Source organism: Amphibalanus amphitrite, unplaced genomic scaffold (assembly GCF_019059575.1).
Source record: "Amphibalanus amphitrite isolate SeventyFive unplaced genomic scaffold, NRLGWU_Aamphi_draft 000126F_arrow, whole genome shotgun sequence".
NCBI classification, from domain to species: Eukaryota; Metazoa; Arthropoda; class Thecostraca; order Balanomorpha; family Balanidae; genus Amphibalanus; species Amphibalanus amphitrite.
Genome location: NW_024881621.1, coordinates 837,744 through 860,363, shown reverse-complemented (window position 1 = coordinate 860,363; position 22,620 = coordinate 837,744). Strand labels below are relative to the sequence as shown.

Genomic DNA, 22,620 nt, shown 5'->3' with positions numbered 1-22,620 from the left:
GCGCGGTGTTTTTATCCCATTGTTATGTTTGGTGGTGTTTGGCGGAACGACAGCAGTGCAACAATTTAAACCAAGATTTTATCTACTTTTAGGGCATTACTGTAAAGGCAAACTCACAGAAAATAGCGAGGATTGATGCAGCAATGAAAATGTGCAGAAACATGCCGGCATTAAAGCACTCGTAACCTAAAAAAAGTCTTCTAGTGATTCAGGTCTCCTCTCTCAAGACTGAAATTTGCGACCTTAGCCTCTGCACATCTGAATGTCTGTGATGACGCTGATGACCGGCCGGTATCGGAGGAGCCACATAGGTGGCGCTTTTTGGCTGGCTGGTGCCTGAGAGTTTGGTGGTTCCTGGTTTGCACTCGGGTGGAAGGTATGTACGATCCCGGACTCCGTCACACAGACCATAGGCTTCGGAGCACTTTCCTGCATTTGGTTATTTCAAAACAAAGACATTTACTGTCTCCATTTGAGATGTCAATCGGATACCTCAACCAACTTTTTGGTATACCGATACCAAACCGATACCAACTTGGTACCTATTTGATATTTCAATCCTAATGTGTTTGACATTTTGTTGGTATTATGAACCCTTACTAATGTATAAGAGGCTAATAAATTGGTAAAAAGTTGGTATTTCCCTCATATTTCAAAGTTGGTTCGGTTTCGGTATTTCCCCACGGTTTTGGTTGGTATTTGGTTTGGTATCGGTATTCCGATTTTCTGTAATTAACATCACTCAGTCTCCATCCCTGGCCCTATCGTCCTCGTTTCGGTCACTATGAGTCGCCACTCGCTCGTCATCACGTCTGTCTTTATTCCTCGGAACAAACCCCTCGGCATCCTCCTCACACTTCCCTTCCCGGGCTGGCAGTTACCTCCGCCAGACAATCGGTGGCGACTGACGAGTCCTCACTGGATTAACCCGCGACCTTTGGGGGGCAAAGGTCCCCTGTTGTTTTTCGCTGATAGCTCAGAAATGGCTGAGAATTTCGACTCGAAATTATCAGTACCTAACACTCTGGAAATTTATTTCTTGGGTTATTACATAGGGTTAGTTGCCAGATAGTGGAATTCCGATACCGAGACATTTATTCCACTAACGAGACATTTCAGGCACATTCCGCTGGTTCTGACGACTTATGCGGCCTTCTGGCCGGATAGGTCGTCAGAACTAGCGGAATGTGCCTGAAATGTCTCGTTAGTGGAATAAATGTCTCGGTATCGGAATTCCACTATCTGGCAACTAGCCCTATGTAAACGCGGCTACTGATTCATCCTGAATCCCCTACATTAATTCGTTCATTCATTCGTCTCTTCATTCACCATGCTTTCGTTCGTTCATTCATTCACTCACGTATTCAGTCATTCACTCAGTTCTGGACGCATACATGCCCAAGTATATTCATTCGTTTATTCACTCTCTTCGTTCACCTGATCATCATTTTAAAGATTGATGACCTATCGACTGATAGTACCTACGATCAATTGGCACGGGACCTATATTTGCAGCTTGTTTTCTGAATGCCAGGTCTTCTCAGCTTGGCTGATACGTACATACCTATGTCATGTTTCTTTCGTGATGCTTCGCTGTTCCTCTTTTCTTGATGTGATAATGGCTTCGATTTCCGCATCCTCTTGTGATAAGTGTGTTGGGAATATCTGCGCGATTTTAACATTTTCTTATACCAATTTTGGCGCTACGCAAACTTATTCGTCATTTTGAAATGTAACTCTTATCTGTTGTAAAAGGCATAGGTACAGCAAAATATGCCGAAATATACAGAATAGCAATTTTTGATATTACCCAGTTGAAAGCCGTGAAAACATAATTTAATTCGATTACTCGTTTAAGGCTCGGTCGCGAATAATATTTCAGGTGCGAGCTCAAATCTATAAGAGGGTCAAAACGGTCAAATTTGACATTTTGTTTTGTGTGGGAAGGTTGCAACTTCCACGGAATAAGCTTTGCAAAGCGGCATGATGGCATTTTTAGCACGATCATCCAGCAAATTTGACCTGATGACCTGACCTAGCACTAGGTGACATGCGTCCGAAATTGTAAGGCGTGTTGCAAAATTGTTGTTACAATTACGAAATCTTCCACACCTGCGTGCAGCAGTTTTCCCTAAAAACGTACAAACGGCAGACATCCATTATTCTATGCCACAGAATAGGGGTTTGTTGATAACCGTTGACAAATATTTGAGCATCATCGTCTTTCTGACTTTCGGTCGCCGGCCGGGGTAACTTTTTCAAACATTCTCCACCCGTGGGAAAGTGAAATATTAAGGTACTGTTTAGCTCTGGACATCTTAGAGTTTATGTCACCTGGTATTTTAGCTAGCGTCTATCACATATAGAGCACAGATCGATGAAAATCGTGATGCAAAATTGACAAAAAATGTGCATTTCAAGATTCCTTATTTTTTTTTCATTTACCTACATGTTTCATATTGCATATCCTTCGACTCGGCTGATGAAGAAGAACAAAATGACACCATTTTTCAAGCTCTAGCTTCATTGTCTGTCGCGTTATCTGCAAAAACGTAGTTTGACCCTACACTGTAAAAAAAAGTTTAGCACCATAGAGGTACTTTTCAATTGACTAATTTTCAGTACCCTATACACTGTAAAAAAGTTTAGCACCATAGAGGTACTTTTCAATTGACTAATTTTCAGTACCCTAGCGGTGCTAAGCTAAGCATTTTATTCGTACTTAACTGAGATCTAGTTTAGTATCAAGGTGCTAATATAAGTACCCATATTTGTTTAGCACCCGTGTACTAAATGTAGTACCCTACACCTGCTAGAACAATTTTCAGTACCCTAGCGGTGCTAAACTTTAAAAGGTGCTAAGAATAGCATGCAGTTAGTACCTTCCGTACTCACATATGAACCGTTTTAGCGCTATTGTTACCCTACGACAAGTAGAATAATGCTAACGAAAGCATTGGGGCTGAAAGTAGAATATCTATACTACCTAGTTAAAGCTGCTGCATGAAAAGTTAGCAAAAACTGCTTTCTTGAGCTGCACATACTTTTACTAGTTACTGCAAAAAGGACTAATCAATTACCAAAAAGGAAATTGTGTAAGTGTGAAAAGCGATAATGTGAACACATATATATTGCACAAACCGGTTTCGATATCACTTCATCAGTGTGCAAATATATAAATAAAACACACAAAATACAAAACGGAGACGAAATAGGTACAGCACGTACAGCAGAGCAAATTAATTTCAAATACATTCATATGACCTCATGTGATTGAGATCCCAAGACGCTTCCGCACCAAAAGAACGGCTAAACTTTTTCCCAATCGTATGTCACCAGCTTTGGAATTTACACACAAACAAGATTCAATGAGGGACGATTCAATCGTTTTTCTATCGGACCTACAGGGTGGACCAAAAAGGATGGAAACATTTTGAACTCGCATAAAATATGTGTTATTGCATGCAGGTGACTGAAAATGATACCAAACGAGAGTACATTTCGTGGAAATTCATAATGACATCCCTCTCATCTGCTTTCTCTCGTTTTCATTCTCCCACAGCAAATGTTCGAAGAGGCCACTTTTGCGAGACAGGCAAAGAGCGGCCCGCCTGGCTGCTGACGCGATAGCCCGATGACACATGTCCGCTGGTTTGGCTCGCACAGCCTTGGTGATCACTCTCTTCAGGTAACAGATGCCTTTAGAACCTTCCTTGTAGACCTGGCCTTGTGGCCTTGAGATGACCCCACAGGAAAAAATCCATCGGGGTCAGGTCAGGTGATCAGACAGGCCAGTTCCGACACGCACTGCGGGATATCAGCCGGTCACCAAAGTGGTTCTCGCTCCACTTGAGCGTTTTTTCGCGATGTGAGGAGGCGCACCGCCTGGCTGGAATCACATGAGGTCCATGAGACTGCCATACTTCGTTTGGGCTCACTTCAACAACTTCTTTAGCGTCGCTTGGTAGCGCTTTTGGTCGTCAGCCACGGTGTTGTCGCTCACATCCTCGAACCGAAGTGGAACTGGTCTGTCTGTCTTCTCATCTGACCTATGGATTCCTTTCCTGTGGAGTCATCTCAAGGGCCAGGTCTACAAGGAAGGTTATGTAGGCCTCTGTGAACTGAAGAGAGCGATCACCAAGGCTGTGCGAGTCATACCAGAGGACATGTGTCATCGGGCTATCGCGTCAGCCGGCAGGCTGACGCTCTTTGCCTGTCTCGCAAAGGTGGCCTCTTCGAACATTTGCTGTTAGAGACTGAAAACGAGAGAAAGCAGATGAGAGAGATGTCATTATGAATTTCCACGAAATGTTATCTCGTTTGGTATCATTTTCAGTCACCTGTATGCAATAACACATATTTTATGCGAGTTCAAAATGTTTCCATCCTTTTTGGTCCACCCTGTACTTAACCTATCTCGTATGATCTCAGTGCGATCCCAATCAGGTAAACTACCACACTTTTCGGCATGTTTCACCATTGCATTGTTAATATTGTGGTTCCTAAAATCTCTCTTGTGCTCCATTAACCTGTTCTTAAGCCCTCTCGACGTTTCACCGAAATAAGGCTGTGTACACCCCTTGCACGGTATTTTATACACTAAACTTGTTTCACTACGGTCACACTTTTTCTTTTTTGCTACAACCTGACCAATCTTCTCCCCAGCCTTTTCCACAATCTGAATATCGGAGCACTTCAACATCTTTGATAATGCTTCACAATTCTGTGACCTGGGTACAACAACTATAGCGTTCTTTGTCTTTCCGTTTGTTTCGTTTCCCGTCCTATTCTTGATCCTTTTTGCCTTATTATAGCATTCAATTATAAATGCCCTGGGGTACCTCAAACCTCTAAAAACGTCAGTGATATGATCACATTCTTCCTTCAGATTTTCGGGACTACATATTCTCATCGCTCTGAGGAAGAATCCAATCACTACCCCCGATTTCGTTCTCCTGCTATGAGCTGAAAAGAAATGAATATAGTCCTCTTTGTTTGTGATTTTCCTATACACTTTGTATCTGATGCCGCTGGGCGTCCTCTCAATATGGACATCTAAGAAAGGTAAAGTATTGTTAGTTTCTTCTTCTAATGTAAACTGGATCCTCCTTTCCACAGCGTTCAGCTCAGCTAACTTTTCACTAAGATCAAGATTGTCTGGCACAACTAACAGGATGTCATCAACATACCTATACCAAACAACATCACCTCCCATGACGTTAAAATAATGGTCGGTCTCCATCATCTCCATGTATAGACATGCCGCCACTGGGCTTAATGGGGACCCCATGGCCAGACCGTGTATCTGTTGAAATTCTTCCCCGTTGAAAGAGAAAACCTGAAAGTCTAAACACAGTTGCACAAGCTGAATAAAGTGACTCTTAGTGACGGGGAAGTTTTCATCTGGGATGTTTTGAATAGCCTTCTTAATAGCAATGATCGCCTTTTCTACAGGGACACTGGTGAATAGCGCCTTAACGTCAAAACTAGCAAATTTCTTGCCACTCAAGTCTAGCTCACTTAGACGACTTAGCAAATCACCGGAATTCTTTAAATGAGAATCACTAACCGTTCCAAGTAACTGAGTTAGCGGTCTAGCTAGGACCTTTGCCAGGCGATGCGGAGCGCTTCCGATACCCGATGTAATCGGTCGCATTGGGATTCCGGGCTTGTGTACTTTAGGCAGTCCTCTCATCCTCGGGGCCACTGGTGCTTCCTCGAGAAGATGTTGTAGCTGTTTTCCCTTTGCCGAGCTTCGGAGTATCTTGCGGGCCTTTTTGTTGAACTCGACACTTTGACATCTGATCGTTCCAGTCACTATTTTCTTATACGTTTCCGGATCGCTGAGCAGGTCTTGCATTTTAGCATCGTAATCTGACTTGTCCATAACAATGACTCCACCTCCTTTATCCGCAGAAGTGACCACAATGTTATCATCTTTGGACAACTTGACTAATGCCTGCTTGAATCTTCTAGGGATAGCACTGGGCTCATGATCCGCTAAAGCTTTACAGCTAGTGACGATCCCCTGGATGAACCCCTTCTGTATCTCAGAGTCCTTGAAGTTCTGGTTTTTAATGAGATGCTCAGACAGTGATCGATTGTCCGTACCTGTATCAAATTTTAGTCCCAGAGACAGGGCCTGCTTCTCGTCGTTCGTTAGAGTTCGGGATGATAGATTTGTTATGATTTCGTTTCGTCCTGCTCCGGCCCAATCACTTTCAAGACATAGCTTGTTCAGCTTTCGATTTAGCCTCTCTTTTTGGTTGACGTTAAACTCTTTAAGTTCTTCGGCGTGTTTTCTAGATATATTACCGCCTTGGTATTCTTCACGTTTAAGTATTATCTCATCTCGAAGGTTGGAACATGCTTCTTCCAAGTAAGCCCGTGCTTACTTGGAAGAAGCATGTTCCAACCTTCGAGATGAGATAATACTTAAACGTGAAGAATACCAAGGCGGTAATATATCTAGAAAACACGCCGAAGAACTTAAAGAGTTTAACGTCAACCAAAAAGAGAGGCTAAATCGAAAGCTGAACAAGCTATGTCTTGAAAGTGATTGGGCCGGAGCAGGACGAAACGAAATCATAACAAATCTATCATCCCGAACTCTAACGAACGACGAGAAGCAGGCCCCGTCTCTGGGACTAAAATTTGATACAGGTACGGACAATCGATCACTGTCTGAGCATCTCATTAAAAAACAGAACTTCAAGGACTCTGAGCAGGGTTGGCAGGGGGTGGCAAAAACTGGTTTTTGCCAGTGGTTTTAACCGGTTTAAACCGGCTGGTAGAAACCCCGGTGGCAAAAACTGGCAAAAACTGGATAAAACTCAGGTGGGCCAAACCACAACTTTTCTAGTTAGGAATGGATCTGAAATGTACAAATGCATTTCTTGATGTTATAGAGATGCACCAAACATTCTGAAGTTTGCCTCATTACTTATCCCTGCTTAAAATGTCTATGCATGTCAGTAGGTATCCACCACAGAATGTATTTCCATGTAGGGGAGTGGGGCAAAGCTGCCACGGTAGGGTGCAGTGCGCATATCAGTGGCAGATACCCCTTCGCACTTCTGATTGTGCAGGACTCACTCTTGCACTGGCTCATTTGTCACCCCCAAAAGGCGCCTTATGGAAAGCCCATGAAAATGTTTTTGAGTTATAGAACACTTCAACGGTCAATGTCACTTCTGGTTGAAAGCATAAAGCTTTCACCGAATTCTCCTCAAAATGTTTCATCTTTAAATCCATGTCTAGGCATATCATTGTGCTGGTTTTTAGTTTTTGCCAGTTTTTGCCACTTTTTGCCGGATTAAACCGGTTTAAACCGGCAAATGGCATAAACTAGTTTTTGCCGGCAAAAATGCCAACCCTGACTCTGAGATACAGAAGGGGTTCATCCAGGGGATCGTCACTAGCTGTAAAGCTTTAGCGGATCATGAGCCCAGTGCTATCCCTAGAAGATTCAAGCAGGCATTAGTCAAGTTGTCCAAAGATGATAACATTGTGGTCACTTCTGCGGATAAAGGAGGTGGAGTCATTGTTATGGACAAGTCAGATTACGATGCTAAAATGCAAGACCTGCTCAGCGATCCGGAAACGTATAAGAAAATAGTGACTGGAACGATCAGATGTCAAAGTGTCGAGTTCAACAAAAAGGCCCGCAAGATACTCCGAAGCTCGGCAAAGGGAAAACAGCTACAACATCTTCTCGAGGAAGCACCAGTGGCCCCGAGGATGAGAGGACTGCCTAAAGTACACAAGCCCGGAATCCCAATGCGACCGATTACATCGGGTATCGGAAGCGCTCCGCATCGCCTGGCAAAGGTCCTAGCTAGACCGCTAACTCAGTTACTTGGAACGGTTAGTGATTCTCATTTAAAGAATTCCGGTGATTTGCTAAGTCGTCTAAGTGAGCTAGACTTGAGTGGCAAGAAATTTGCTAGTTTTGACGTTAAGGCGCTATTCACCAGTGTCCCTGTAGAAAAGGCGAGCATTGCTATTAAGAAGGCTATTCAAAACATCCCAGATGAAAACTTCCCCGTCACTAAGAGTCACTTTATTCAGCTTGTGCAACTGTGTTTAGACTTTCAGGTTTTCTCTTTCAACGGGGAAGAATTTCAACAGATACACGGTCTGGCCATGGGGTCCCCATTAAGCCCAGTGGCGGCATGGCTATACATGGAGATGATGGAGACCGACCATTATTTTAACGTCATGGGAGGTGATGTTGTTTGGTATAGGTATGTTGATGACATCCTGTTAGTTGTGCCAGACAATCTTGATCTTAGTGAAAAGTTAGCTGAGCTGAACGCTGTGGAAAGGAGGATCCAGTTTACATTAGAAGAAGAAACTAACAATACTTTACCTTTCTTAGATGTCCATATTGAGAGGACGCCCAGCGGCATCAGATACAAAGTGTATAGGAAAATCACAAACAAAGAGGACTATATTCATTTCTTTTCAGCTCATAGCAGGAGAACGAAATCGGGGGTAGTGATTGGATTCTTCCTCAGAGCGATGAGAATATGTAGTCCCGAAAATCTGAAGGAAGAATGTGATCATATCACTGACGTTTTTAGAGGTTTGAGGTACCCCAGGGCATTTATAATTGAATGCTATAATAAGGCAAAAAGGATCAAGAATAGGACGGGAAACGAAACAAACGGAAAGACAAAGAACGCTATAGTTGTTGTACCCAGGTCACAGAATTGTGAAGCATTATCAAAGATGTTGAAGTGCTCCGATATTCAGATTGTGGAAAAGGCTGGGGAGAAGATTGGTCAGGTTGTAGCAAAAAAGAAAAAGTGTGACCGTAGTGAAACAAGTTTAGTGTATAAAATACCGTGCAAGGGGTGTACACAGCCTTATTTCGGTGAAACGTCGAGAGGGCTTAAGAACAGGTTAATGGAGCACAAGAGAGATTTTAGGAACCACAATATTAACAATGCAATGGTGAAACATGCCGAAAAGTGTGGTAGTTTACCTGATTGGGATCGCACTGAGATCATACGAGATAGGTTAAGTAGGTCCGATAGAAAAACGATTGAATCGTCCCTCATTGAATCTTGTTTGTGTGTAAATTCCAAAGCTGGTGACATACGATTGGGAAAAAGTTTAGCCGTTCTTTTGGTGCGGAAGCGTCTTGGGATCTCAATCACATGAGGTCATATGAATGTATTTGAAATTAATTTGCTCTGCTGTACGTGCTGTACCTATTTCGTCTCCGTTTTGTATTTTGTGTGTTTTATTTATATATTTGCACACTGATGAAGTGATATCGGAACCGGTTTGTGCAATATATATGTGTTCACATTATCGCTTTTCACAAACGTCAAACTGTCATACCACAAATTGTGTAAGGCCGAAAAGACGTGCAAAAAAGGGTATATCCTAGATAAGTGATAACTACAAGTCTCAATGATTGTGTTTTGCATTCTGCAATATTCCCGTGTAAGTGCATCTTTCAAGCATCCAACACATTATAAAATTAAAAAATAATAATGGAACATTTATTAACACTTCATATCATCTGCATGAAAAACAAATGTAAATATATACACCAGTATAGCGCCTTTTGGGGCGACTAACGGAGCGAGCGAGGGGGTGAGTCTTGCACGTGCGAAATTTCGAGGGGGTACCTCCAACTGACTTGTGCACGGCACCCTACTAACCGGTCTCTAGCGATGTGCCAAATTTGAGCACAATCGGCCCAGCCGTTCTCGAGATCTGGAAGCGGCACCCTGCACGTGCGCACGTGCAGAATGGGTCCCAACTGACTTGTGCACGGCACCCTACTAACTGGTCCCTAACCGTGTACCAAATTTGAGCGCCATCGGTCCAGCCGTTCTCGAGATCTGGAAACGACCCCCGCACGTGCGCACGTGCAGCAGCACCCCAACTCTGGCACATGGATATGCAGTGCCTAGTGGGTGCCTACCTACATGCCAACTTTCAGCGCAATCGGCCAAGTAGTTACCGAGATATTGCAACAATTACAAAACTGACACCTCTTCGTTTTGCGCGTGGCACGTGCATAAGGGGTCACCCACATGCATCGGGAATAGTCCAATACTTGGTAGAAGGAATGAAGCTACCCTACAAAAATTACCCCGTGTAAATCGGTCAAGTGGTTGCTGAGATATAAGCCTCGCAAAAGCGTCCGCACGGCCGGCCGGCCGGCCGCTCATACTCAGAAATTTCCGTTAATCTAAGGAAAGACTACGCTCGCTTCGCTCGCTCCGTAACAAACAAACGCACGGGAAATAACGAAAGGTCGCTCATATACCTGCACACTCGCAGTGACCGACGATTAACGCGAGATCGACTGGGGGAGGCGGGGGGGGGGGGGGTCGTTGAACCGACGTTCCGTTCATGGCCATAAGTTCGACCTCATCCACGACCAGACGGCGTTTAGTGATAGACGGAACCGGAGACCCCGTGTTGTTGTCGTAGTTGTCCTCCATTGTAAGTGGTAGTCGACGGAAGAACTGACCAGGCCCCATGCCTGGAGCAAAAAAAAAAACTGGATCAGTTCCAAGATTTTTTTCTGTTGGGAGCTATTTTCGCAAACAACACAACTTTCCTTCAGACCAAGAAGCGCGATTTGCCAAAGTCGGAATATGAAGCACTTAAACAATATAAGATAATGTCAAAAGATACAACGTGTAAGACTCACCAAAGTCGATCAACGTCGGTGTCGGTGGCATGTGTCGGTGGCAAATGCTCATGTACCACCCGGTCCCGGAGCACTTCACTTCACTTCACTGCACTGCACTGCTGCACTGCACTTCCCTCCACCTCACTGCCTCCCGGAGCAGGGGCACGCACTCCCATGCCACGCACGACGGATTCCACCGATAATAGCTGATTTAAGCTATCATTCCAGAGCTATCACTCGGTGGCATGTGCCCGGAGCACTTCACTTCACTTCATTTCACTTCATATACCGGAGCACGTGCACACACTCCACCAACGGACTCCACTAAAATGGCGCAACACGTGGCCGGAAACAGCTGGCACGCGCATGCGCATATCGCTCTGCGCCGTCAAAACGTGCTAAAGGGCTGGTGATAAGACTCCCAGAGATTTGTAAAGCAGGGCTTAGCTACTTTCTTTGGCGCCAATTTCAAATTTGTTTCCTCTGTAAGCATGTCCGGTTCTATTGTGATACTAACGTAAGCACCATATTCAGCATTACCAACTTCTAAAACACTTAAAATGGTTCTAATTAGAAATCCAGCTTGAAAGAGCACTCACTGATGGACTGGGTACTAGCAGAAGTAGACGTTAAGCTCAGTAGAAGAATAGGTGATCTAAACTTATAATATTTGATGGGAATGTTAGCTATCATTAGCTCAGTATTAGCACCATGCTTCTTTGTAAATACGTCGTAGGGTTCTTTTGACGCTAAAAGGTGCTACGAATAGCAGCCGTTAGTACCCCAAATGCTAAACTTTTTTTACAGTGTAGCGGTGCTAAGCTAAGCATTTTATTCGTACTTAACTGAGATCTAGTTTAGTATCAAGGTGCTAATATAAGTACCCATATTTGTTTAGCACCCGTGTACTAAATGTAGTACCCTACACCTGCTAGACCAATTTTCAGTACCCTAGCGGTGCTAAACTTTAAAAGGTGCTAAATAGCATGCAGTTAGTACCTTCCGTACTCACATATGAACCGTTTTAGCGCTATTGTTACCCCACGACAAGTAGAACAATGCTAACGAAAGCATTGGGGCTGAAAGTAGAATATCTATACTAGTTATAGCTGCTGCATGAAAAGTTCGCAAAAAACTGCTTTCTTTAGCAGCACATACTTTCACTAGTTACTGCAAAAAGGACTAATCAATTACCAAAAAGGAAATTGTGTAAGGCCGAAAAGACGTGCAAAAAAAGGTTATATCCTAGATAAGTGATAACTACAAGTCTCAATCATTGTGTTTTCCATTCTGCAATATTCCCGTGTAAGTGCATCTTTCAAGCATCCAACACATTATAAAATTTAAAAATAATAATGGAACATTTATTAACACTTCATATCATCTGCATGAAAAACAAATGTAAATATATACACAAACAAACGCACGGGAAATAACGAAAGGTCGCTCATATACCTGCACACTCGCAGTGACCGACGATTAACGCGAGATCGACTGGGGGAGGCGGGGGAGGGGTCGTTGAACCGACGTTCCGTTCATGGCCATAAGTTCGACCTCATCCACGACCAGACGGCGTTTAGTGATAGACGGAACCGGAGACCCCGTGTTGTTGTCGTAGTTGTCCTCCATTGTAAGTGGTAGTCGACGGAAGAACTGACCAGGCCCCATGCCTGGAGCAAAAAAAAACTGGATCAGTTCCAATATTTTTTTTTCTGTTGGGAGCTATTTTCGCAAACAACACAACTTTTCTTCAGACCAAGAAGCGCGATTTGTCAAAGTCGGAATGTGAAGCACTTAAACAATATAAGATAATGTCAAAAGATACAACGTGTCAGACTCACCAAAGTCGATCAACGTCGGTGTCGGTGGCATGTGTCGGTGGCAAATGCTCATGTACCACCCGGCCCCGGAGCACTTCACTTCACTTCACTGCACTGCTGCACTGCACTTCCCTCCACCTCACTGCCTCCCGGAGCAGGGGCACGCACTCCCATGCCACGCACGACGGATTCCACAGATAATAGCTGATTTAAGCTATCATTCCAGAGCTATCACTCGGTGGCATGTGCCCGGAGCACTTCACTTCACTTCATTTCACTTCATATACCGGAGCACGTGCACACACTCCCACCACGACCAACGGACTCCACTAAAATGGCGCAACACGTGGACGGAAGCAGCTGGCACGCGCATGCGCATATCGCTCTGCGCCGTCAAAACGTGCTAAAGGGCTGGTGATAAGACTCCCAGAGATTTGTAAAGCAGGGCTTAGCTACTTTCTTTGGCGCCAATTTCAAATTTGTTTCCTCTGTAAGCATGTCCGGTTCTATTGTGATACTAACGTAAGCACCATATTCAGCATTACCAACTTCTAAAACACTTAAAATGGTTCTAATTAGAAATCCAGCTTGAAAGAGCACTCACTGATGGACTGGGTACTAGCAGAAGTAGGCGTTAAGCTCAGTAGAAGAATAGGTGATCTAAACTTATAATATTTGATGGGAATGTTAGCTACCATTAGCACAGTATTAGCACCATGCTTCTTTGTAAATACGTCGTAGGGTTCTTTTGACGCTAAAAGGTACTACGAATAGCAGCCGTTAGTACCCCAAATGCTTAACACATTATAAAGATAGACGCAGCAAGATAGACGCAGCGGCGTTTTGCCAGCAACTGACTGATACCGACTGGACCGGAGTTTTTGACAGCGACACTACTGTGCACAAGTGGGCGCACTTCCAGACTGCGTTCCTCTCTGAACTGGACACTGTCGCACCGCTCAGGCGTGTCCGTGACAGGCGGAGCTCTGCGCCGCCCGTGTCCGCTGACACCCAACGGCTGCTGCAGCGCCGCCGCGCGGCGCTCGCTGGAAGTGACCGCGCCGAGTACAAGGAGGCCAACCGGCTGTGCCGCGCGGCCATCCGCCGTGACTGCCGCGCGCGGTACGAGCGGGAGATCAGGGAGAACAGTCGCGGTGGGCTGTGGCGGGTGCTGCGGCCCGTTATCGGACGGAAACAGCAGCAGTGCGATATTCCACGGATAACCCCGAATGCGTTGAACAACTACTATGTCGCAGTGGGGCTCAACACTGCTGCTAGTGTGCCGGTCGCCGCTTTTGCTGTCCCCACGCGCGTCCCACGTGTGTCAACTTGTGGTTTCGATGTCAGCACAATCGACCTGGATACTTTGTGTGCTACGCTCGCGGTGATGAAACCGTCCAATTCAACAGGAATTGACGGCATTAGCGTGCTGATGCTGCAAAAGTTTTTCTTGGTTGTGAGACATGCTCTGCTTGACGTTGTAAACTCGAGCCTTGTCACCGGTACAGTGCCGCACGCCTGGAAGCATGCGCTAGTCACACCCATTCCTAAAGCCGGAATTGCCACCGAACCGTCCGATACTCGACCCATCTCGATTCTGCCAGCAATAATGAAAATTGTCGAGCGCGTTGTACAGGCGCAGCTCATTGCTTATCTCGAGGACAATTGCCTGCTCTCCGATTGTCAACACGGGTACCGTAAATTCCGTTCCACTGAAACCGCACTGCACGTGATCACCGATCTGGCGCTTCACGCTATGGACAACGGCGAGATAAGTATTCTAGTACTTCTCGATTTATCTAAATGTTTTGACGTTGTTCCGCATGACAAGCTGCTAGAAAAGCTGTCTCTCTACGGCATCACTACCAAATGGTTCCGTGACTATTTGGCCGACCACGCGCAGCAGGTGCAGGTACGGTGCACAGACGGAAGGATGCTACTTTCTGATAAAAAGAGCAATGTGATCGGTGTATACCAGGGCGGCGCCCTCAGTTGTATTCTGTACATGCTGTTTGCGAACGACCTTAGCTTGCATGTGCCGGACGGTGTTAGTGTTGTCCAGTATGCTGACGACACACAACTGATAGTGACAGGCAGAAAGTGTGACTTACCGCAGCTCGTCGCCCGAATGGAGCACGCACTCGACATGTTGTACCAGTGGTTTTGCTTCAACCGGATGAAGCTCAACTCCAAGAAGACGCAGATGTTAGTGCTAGGTACCCCCTCAATGCTGCGCAATGTACCACCTGTGACGTTGACCTACAATGGAGATGTCATTCCAGACTCAGGAGTAGTTAAAAACCTCGGTGTTCAACTTGACAGGCATCTAAATTTTGAGGCTCAGATAGACAATATGTCCCATAAGTGCGCCGGTATTCTGATAGCCCTAAGTCACGCACGTCACGTCATACCTAGACCTGTGTTAAAGGGCATCACAGAAGCTCTAGTGCTATCCATTGTGCGCTACTGCATGTCGGTGTATGGGTCTTGTACTAGCACACAGCTGCACCGTGTACAGAAGACCATCAACTTCTGCGCACGTGTCGTGACCGGGAAAAGGCGATGTGATCACATCTCGGGTGCCATATCGAGCCTCGGCTGGCTCACGGCCGAACAGTTGGTGGCTTACCATACCTTGTGTGCAGTCGAGCGGACGATGAAGTCAGGTCATCCGGACTTTCTTCTTAAGACCTTCGGACAGCGAGCCCACCAGCGGCATGATCATAACACCAGGCGAGCGGACTCGTTTACCCTTCCGGCCATCCGTGTGGAGGCCGGCAGGCGGCGACTCTGTTACCGCGGTGTGTCGCTGCTGAACGACAGCGGCATTGAGCCTGGCACTTTGTCTTTCCGGGCAGATGCCAGGCTGTTCGCTGGATCTCTCTGATTCACGATATCGTTTCTGGTGCGAGTGTATGCATGGTATGCGAATGTTTGTAGTCATTTCCGTGTGCCTGTTCCAACTTCCCATTGTATTACCATTCAGACGCGAGTAAGTGAAAAGCCATGTAATCGTGGATCTTATTCAAATAAATCTGTTCTGTTCTGTTCTGTTCTAACTTTTTTTACAGTGTAGTTGACCTCAAGTGACATGACTGTTCTTGTAGCATACCTACAAACATAAACTTAGTCACTTATTGATATAAACTGATGGAGGGTGACTAAAAACCGTTAAAATGGAGCGGATATCTCCCATATTTTACAGTAAAAACCAGGCAAGCAATCGCCCTCAATCCATACTTGATAGGTATAGGCACTGGAATAGAGCGACAGGTCGAAGAGGCTTTGTATATGACGACATGTTTATTTTCGAAATTTATCTTTGGGCTAGGTGTAAACCAAACCTACTCAGTACATATCATCTCATGGAAAACAGTGCGTTTAGTGGCATAGCTCTCGGTTGGGGGTAAGCTCGCCCACTCGCCCGGGGTTACCCCAATATGCTAATTTTATTTTAGAACAGCGATGTTTGGAAAAAAAATGTCATACTTAAGCCAGCCTGCTTCATCATCCCTCACTACAAACACTTAAACGATCCTTTCATAACATTCGTATAAATATTAGAGTTGTATGTTATAACAAACAGTGCAACATATCTCAGTTTTTAGCTAAAAACCCTAAAACTTATCATTTTTGCTCTATAATTTTAACAATATACGATTTTTGTTACCGTTAACTTTTACGCTGGCGTTACCTCAGCTGCCACGCTAAAAGGACAAACACTTTAGCATTTTATTATTATTAATTTAGCCGCAAACGGGGTGGCCGGGCTTCCCCCGCGCCCGGGGTTCCCCCGGCTTCCCCTATCAAGAGTAGGATGTGTGCGCGATGCGTCTAATGGGTAATTTTACTGAATAAACTCAATGGGCATACTCAATTATGAACCACGTTTGGGTGTTCCGTTCCCCGAGGGTCGCGGGTTAGACAAAAGCACGTAAAGGTATACTGTCGAACATCGAGTTAATTTATTTTCATTCCGGTGACCCAGGTAGAGGTCAAGTAGGGGAGTCAAGAAATGCATGCAGCAGTATCGCATCAAAGTATAACACCCTACATATAAGGCAATGCAGTCGGTGGACCAAACAATGCATTTGATTGTGCCTAAAAATCGGAAGGTGGCTGCTGTTTGGTAAGTATAAGTACATATGTACAGGCACCAGACGCGTTAGGAGCGCAGTGATTATTTAGAAATGGTGTGTAGCGCATAATTCATCCCTTGATCAATGCACGTTTTTATTGATTGCAGACGAAATAATTTAAAAAATGCCGAGATGAACAAAATCATTGAAAGGAGTGACACTTAAGCATTTATCTATGGAGCCGTGAAGACGATTGTGTGCCTTAACCATTGCGCATCTTCAAAGATGCTTGCGTCACCGTGCAACACAAATTTCATTCTTCAAAATAAAGGGACACTTTTTCATATTTTCCAGGCTGATGTCGTCCCTTTTTGTTTTTCTCTGTTCCCAAACCGCTGCTCGATTTGTCCGCACTGTGTTTACGGCAGCGCCCCACTGGCGCTGAAGCCGCGCCCCTCGGTCAGCCAGGTATCAGTCCTCCAGGCCGGGTCGTAGCGGGCGGCGCGGACGTACTTGCGCCCGCAGCAGCCGCCGATGCCGACGGCGTCGATATTCTGGACAGGATGCGGCGCGTCCACCTCGTAGATCGGGATGGCGTTGCTGTTCCGGTGGATGGTAACATGACCGTTGTTGAAGCGGACGGTGAAGGTGTTGTACTGCGTGGTGCTCAGCACGGGACCAGTGACAAAACGTAACACGTTTCCGGTCACATCGCCAAAATAAGCCAGACAGGATTCTTGATTGCCATAGCAGCCAACACAGACACCAACATATCGTGGACCCGCCGCGGTGGACCCCTGTAGCATTACAAGGCAGTCTGTCTCAGCCATACAGTCGTACTTCACGGTAACATCATTTGAGGGTGTGATGTTGCGGAAGGCATAGGTGGAAGGCCCAACTTCAAGGACGGCATCTTCGGCTACCCCCGAGTCCTCAAACAGCCACCTGTCTGCCACACCAGAGTCGACGTACATCCAGGAGGGGACATTGTTGGTGCTGTGAACCATGACGAAGTCGATTGGCTGCGTAACTGTTGCTTGACCTGTGATCATGGTGGGGTTGTCTTCGGGTCCAACCGCCAGCGTTCCTCCACACCAGGATATCTTCAGTCGATTGAAGGTGTCGGTGCTGACCAGATTCAGGAAGCTGGCGTTATCGACCAGCGTATGGGCAGCTCCGGTTGCGTCGTGGTAGTACAAAGTCATATGAGTGGTAGTGAAACTAAAAACCAGTCGTGTGGCGACGTGCTCGTCAATCCAAGTCGGAGAAATCAGCACCCTCGCCCCGACGCCAAGTTTGATTGTGAAATCAAGTGTGCAAGTGCCCGGTTTCAGTTTCTTCCATGTCCAGACGTGCCAGTCTATTCTCCAGAGCTGCCAGCGGGGTAGTGCCAGGCCGGTTCGCAGCTCCCAGAAGTCAGCAGAGGGCTGGCAAGTACCCTCCACGCACTGATGTCCACTTGGGGGCTTCAGTTTCGCGGTACAGTGCGCGTCCACAGTGCAGAACTGCCCCACCGCCTCGGCTGCACACTCCGCCGCGCAGTACCCGCCCTGTTCGCACCCAGGGTCGTTCCAGAACGGCGTCTTCGCCTCGGCGGTCAGGTTCTGAGGCCCGTCGTACACGTCGTAGTAGTCGACGGCGGCGTCGGCGACCAGCGGCAGGCCGTCGCAGGCGCGCTGACCGAGCAGCTGGCAGTTGGCGGTGGCGGAGATGGTGCCGAAGTTGATTGCCACGCAATTGGTGGCTCCCTGACAGAGATGCAGACAGTGGTTGACGGACGTCACCTGATGTTGCTCCAGTGGTGGCGAGGAGTCGGTAGTGAGTCGACGACCGGTGCGGTGCAAATTACTGGCGTACTTGGCTTCAGCACCGCCGCCCTGAGACGCCACAAAGAGAAATACGGCGACAAGGAGTGGTTCGATTACCGCCAGAGCCATCGTCTGAGAACCTCAAGCCGCCCTCGGTGAACGCCAAGCTGTCCTCTGAGGACCGCGGCCTCCGCCTGTCACAAACTCAGAGCCAGCCAGCGGCCTGGTTCGCCAGTGCCGACTGCCAGACGTCGGTGACGCTGGAGCTGGGCTCCACCGAGTCACTGGACGACCGCACGACACACAAACACAGTGCAGCTATATCGCGTGACCTCACATCACAGGCAGCGCCGAACCGTCGCCGAGCAACCAGCAGCGCAGTCAAACAGCACCGTCGCCCCGCTACAGAACAAAGCTATATGTCATGCTTATGATTAGTCCAAACTGGCCATATGTCGCACGGATCTATTAATATCAAGTTAACGACATTTTTATGCTTGTCAGAATTGCTGTATTTGTGATTTGTTTTATGATTACCGACAATATGCGAATATTTTTCTTAGCAGAGGTTCTTAACTGCAGGGAAGCAGTCTCATGTATGGAGTAATGAGCAGGCTGCAAAGTCGGAATGGCAGGCATCATGCAAAGCCATTGGACATAATTTGTATGTGTTGTATGTGGTATGATTGCAGCCGTAACTGGGCCTATGGTTGTTTTCGGAGAAATAAAAGACATCAATAATAATATAGATAGAGCAAGAGACGTATATTCCGGAAAAGGATATTGGCCGATTGTATGTTATGTCAGTGTCAAACAGGCAACTCTTCCCCCATTTTCTTAACCCTCGCCGGCCGAGGGGGGGGGGGGCGGGTGCCGCCCCCACCCCCCATAGGGGTTTTTCGTTATAGCTCCGAACACGCTGGCGATAGAGAGCTGAATCTTGGCATACCTGACCTTTGATTCAAGTCGAATCTTTTGACACCAACCACATTTTCGGGACAGGTCAGGTCACTGACCTATGACGTCATAAGTGAACCTCTGCACGGTCTTCAGATGTCGCAACTTCGCAACGCCCTCACTGCCAGAGGAGATGTCACAGGGAAATGAAACTTGCAGGATCTAGTATCCATTATGAGTCTCACAACTTGTATATCTCGGATTTTTCCTAAAGGTCATATGAGGTCAGGTCATTTTCGTGACCTCACCATTATAAGTCAATGGGGAAAAATGAAAACTGCTATTCTGGCGCCGGGGACGATCTCCAACTACCTAAAACACACAGAATCATGATTTGATGCACTCCTTGCAAGGTTAGATGCGTCTTTTTTGCAATGTTGACCTTGCGTGACGTCATTTATGACGTCATCAAGGTCATACTAGTTTTTCGTCAATAACTCCCGATCAAATTAAGCTAGCGAGTCGGGAAAGCCACCAATGGACTCAGGAAGACCTGCCTAATCGAATGATATGCGACATGACCTCTTTCGACCAACTTCGTGACCTGGGAGTGCTGACCTGACCGTGACCTGAGGTCAACACCCTAAGTTGACCTGACCCAAACAAAAAGTATATCATTCGACGCGCCTGAGCGATGCAAACACGATGCTGCCAAAATCGCGGCTCTGCGGCCGTTTTTTTTTGCGAAGTTATTCACCAAAAACTGAACCGTACCTTGGGGCACTTGACCTGACCTCAGAGGTCATCGGTTGACTTAGGACCTTAAAATTGGGTACCAATCTCTGCGTCTCGTAACGGCGCACACGCTCATTTTTCCGCGCGATGCGCTAGCTCCACCAGGGGCGAAACGGCGAGGGGGTCGTACTCGTCCCCCCCCCCCCTCGGCCAGCGCGTATGTAGAAAACCAATAAGTCCGGCGAGGGCTAAGTCAGGACTTACCAAGCCATCCTCATCCTTGATCAGTGCTTTATCACCCCTGTTCTGGTCTGACGGTCACTCCCACTTAGACCCAGCGATCGGTAAGAGCAGCTCCCATGTAGCAGCAATTGTTGACCCTTTCACTTAGAAGGCTTGAGCTCGGCTGGGTGAGCTGTCCCTTTGGGCACGGCTCTCCCTGGACGTGATTCAGCCTTGACGGCGCACAATACATGCACGAGTAAAACGTAGGCCGTCCGCCATATTAGGGTGGACTAGATCGTGATCATGAATTGCAAGAACCTACTTCATTAAAATGAGACAATTTATGGAGTTTTTAAAAATGTTCAGATCCGATTTCACATGAAAGCCGTTCATCTATATCTGCTGAATATGAGCAAGCATAATAGGATAGTTATGTGCTTCCATGACCTGGCTGGGTCACCCTGGCGGATCCAGAAAGGCGGTCTGGCTACGGAGGGCATACTCCAAACAAATTTCTCTAACTTAACCCGCGCCCGGCTGGGGGTCCTGGATTTCCACGCCCTGCTGGGGGGGGGGGGGGGTGTTTGAACACCCCCCCTTCTAACTCGGCTCCTGGGCCCCGTAGCGATACGCGGAAGGCGGCGTTCGAAAGAGCGTAAAAAATAATGAGGAAATCACTTCGGTCAATTTTTTGGTCAGGTCAAAGGTCAGGTCACCAGAGGTCATTGAAGGCAAAATTTCGCCGATTTCCAGGTCGAATGTCGACAATTTCCAAGAAGCCAACGCATAACTCGGGAACCAATAGAGCTACAGCGCCGCGGAAAAGCGCATTCGATAGCCCTATTAACGCCCTTTCTGAGTAATTCTCTCAGATTTGACCTAACGTCAACGGTTTTGCCTGCAGGGGGCAAAAACTGCAAAAATAGCCGATTTTTTCGGGAGCAGTTTTTCTGCAATAACTTTTGACCCAAGCCATGTACGAGCTTACTTTTACCGGCATCGTGTTCCTCTCGTCAAGACGCATCGAATGAACTATAACTTGACCTTGAAAGGTCAACTTGAAAATTTGACCTCAGGTCAAGGTCATGACCTGACCGGAAAGGGTCATGTTGCATATCAGTCGATCCGTATCGTCGAGCTGAACACATCTAAGGCGTTTTAATCGCTCTAGCATGCCTCTATCAAAAGTTATTTGCGAAAAACTGTTAGATACCATTCGTGACCTAAGATGACCTCAGGGCATAAACAGGGGTCACGGACACCATTTTCATGTTCAGTGTGTCTAAACCACTTGTAATTCAGTGTTTGGGAGTGTTTATAATGTCTTTCGTCCAAAGGAGGCGCATTTCAATTTTCTCCCATTGACTTATAATGGGGAGGTCGCAAAAGTTACCTGACCTTAGGTCATCGATATCAAAATTCTGAGATATACATTTTGTACATGCTATTGCTCTTAGCAATCGCTGAAAGTTTCAAAGCGATCGGTCACTCGGTGTAGCTATGACAGACATTGAAACTTTTTATGAGGTGAGGTCACTTCAAGTGACCTGGTGACCTGACCTTGAATGACCTTGGTCTGAAATTTTTACAACATGTGTAGAATTGATGTATGATAAGGTGTACCAAAAACGGCGGCGCTCCGCGCCGCCGTTTTTGAGACATTCGCGAAAAACCACAAGGGGGGGTGTTCAAACACCCCCCCCAGCAGGGCGCGGGTTTTAAAAAGAAATAATCAGATTTCGATTCCTTATGCACTGCTATGCGGATTCAACCAAATCTTTTCTGCTAAAAGTTGTTTGGTTTTCGTTTTGTTTTCGAAAAACAGCAAATCTTAGTCGATTTCGGGCTCTGTGAGGGATGGGGGATTTCCCCAAATATTCCCCCTGACCCCCGGATCCACCAAAGTTGGGTCATCAACAAGTCTTGGGGGCAGACACGTGCATGGATCCGAGTGATGGATCTATGATCTCAGTGGATCTCGAAGCAATCTGCAGGTTCGCATCTATGATCCCACCGGATACGGCGTGAAAAATTTATCCTGGATCCATGATCTCTCGGGATCTGATGATAAACCAACAACATGGATCTATGATCTGAGTGGATCCCACAATGCACAACATTTTAAACCAAATTTGCAAGTGATAATAAATCGTTAAGCGGACTGACTCTGGGTGTAAAGAAGTTATTTTCCCCTGTACTTCGACCTTTATTGACAGGTCTTCAAAGGGGCAATGCGATTCATTTGCATTGCCCCTTTGAAGACCTGTCAATAAAGGTCGAAGTACAGGGGAAAATAACTTCTTTACACCCAGAGTCAGTCCGCTTAACGATTTATTATCATTAATATACCTGGGTTAAAATATGACTTTACAGTCTCATATAAATTTGCAAGT

General features: G+C 46.4%; 1 protein-coding gene across 1 annotated transcript; it reads right to left on the bottom strand.

Moving 5' to 3' along the window:
• Positions 1 to 3,115: 3,115 nt before the first annotated feature.
• LOC122381724 lies at positions 3,116 to 6,179 on the bottom strand. The gene is made up of 3 exons (XM_043366253.1): positions 4,408 to 6,179; positions 3,709 to 3,712; positions 3,116 to 3,401 (listed from the first exon to the last, which is right to left on the bottom strand). The coding sequence occupies exons 1-3, from the start codon at positions 5,885 to 5,887 to the stop codon at positions 3,266 to 3,268; spliced, it is 1,620 nt and encodes a 539-aa protein (XP_043222188.1). The 5' UTR covers positions 5,888 to 6,179; the 3' UTR covers positions 3,116 to 3,265.
• Between the last annotated feature and the right edge of the window lie 16,441 nt (positions 6,180 to 22,620).